Consider the following 1,347-nt stretch of genomic DNA (forward strand, 5'->3'; position numbering starts at 1 on the left):
CCATTCATCTCAAAAGCCAGGGTTCTTTATTGCCTTGCATGAACAACCTCAGCAAAAAAAAAAAATTCTCTTTCCCCTATACTGCTGTAAACATTTAGATCTTGCAGGCACATTTAATCAGAAGATAAGAGAGATAAGCCTGAATTTGAAATCTTGTCACACAATTGGCTCAATTTTCCTTCAGTCTTTGGGTAAGATGAAGATGGGAAAAGCTCCCTCTTCTCTACCTTAATGAAACTTCAGTTATCATACCTTTGCTTAATTCTGTGTGATAAACAGGGAGAAGATTGAATACATTGTTCAGGAGGGCCAGCTCACACAGCTGAAAAAACCCTGCAGGCAGTCACAGAGGAACAGCCTATCAGCCCAGGAGTGCAGCATTCCATGCAAAACATTAGATCTGCTTGTGAAGGAAAGGAAAAGCACTAGAAAGAAGGAAGTGCCAAAAGAAGATGCCCTATCAGCTGTTTCTCTGAGGCAGGAAGAGTACTCTGAGACAATGGTCAGTCCTCTAGGGTGTATTAGGGCACCTTACCATATGGCAACATTCACAATTTCTTGTTTCTTACTGCTGTTCAGGTGAGATAAATAAATACTGTCACAGCTGGATGACATCAAACCACATGTGTGGAGATATAGCCTGTCTCTAGTCAGCCAAAGTCTGTGTTCCTCTACATACATGAAGACAAAATACCAATTTCATAGCTCTCAGAGTGAATCATTTCCTTTGGGACAGGTCAAACTGTTGTGGAAAATGAATTTAATAACCTTGAGATGGAGAAAACAAGCCAATTTATAAGCAGCAGTGCTAAGCAGTTAGCATCCAACTGAAAAGAAACATAATATTTATAAAGAATTATTATGTGAGATGATTGAAACCTCTCTTACCTGTGTGAGTTTGTCCAGTTCCCCCAGCCAGGCCCCAAACATCTTGTCCAGGTCCTGATCTTCCTTATCACTATCTTCTTCAGCACCATGGTCAAGCTCTTCATCTGACAATTGCTCCATCTGAAAAAAATAAAAGTTTGATACTCAAACTTGCTTATCAGTGTTGCAATGGGTAATTATGAAACCATTTTTGCAGCTTGCTGTTATTAGAACCATGTAGGAAAAGATTAAGAACAGAGTTCACAGTACTTAATACACCATCAGAAATTATTTCATGCTAGCCTTGCATGTGCATTCATTGCCAGCTATTGTTGGCAAAATCTATTGACATTACATTACAAAAATCCAACTCTTGTCCAAGGAATTCAGCAGACCACAGTTAAGAAACACTGCTCAACCCACAGGAAGTGGGGTCTCACTGCACTGCAAATAGTTCACTCTGCACATCTGTAAACAGAA

At 39.8% G+C, this 1,347-nt stretch overlaps 1 protein-coding gene across 1 annotated transcript in view; it reads right to left on the reverse strand.

The window, feature by feature from the left end:
* The window catches only part of LOC103806610 (ras-associated and pleckstrin homology domains-containing protein 1-like), a 5,542-nt gene extending 4,534 nt beyond the window's left edge, over window positions 1-1,008 (reverse strand). Inside the window, exon 1 of the mRNA XM_009079319.1 lies at window positions 889-1,008. Coding sequence (XP_009077567.1) covers window positions 889-1,008 — 120 coding nt within the window. The remainder of the gene's footprint in view (window positions 1-888) is intronic.
* Window positions 1,009-1,347: the final 339 nt, after the last annotated feature.

This window comes from Acanthisitta chloris, unplaced genomic scaffold (genome assembly GCF_000695815.1).
Source record: "Acanthisitta chloris isolate BGI_N310 unplaced genomic scaffold, ASM69581v1 scaffold14127, whole genome shotgun sequence".
Classification (NCBI taxonomy): Eukaryota; Metazoa; Chordata; class Aves; order Passeriformes; family Acanthisittidae; genus Acanthisitta; species Acanthisitta chloris.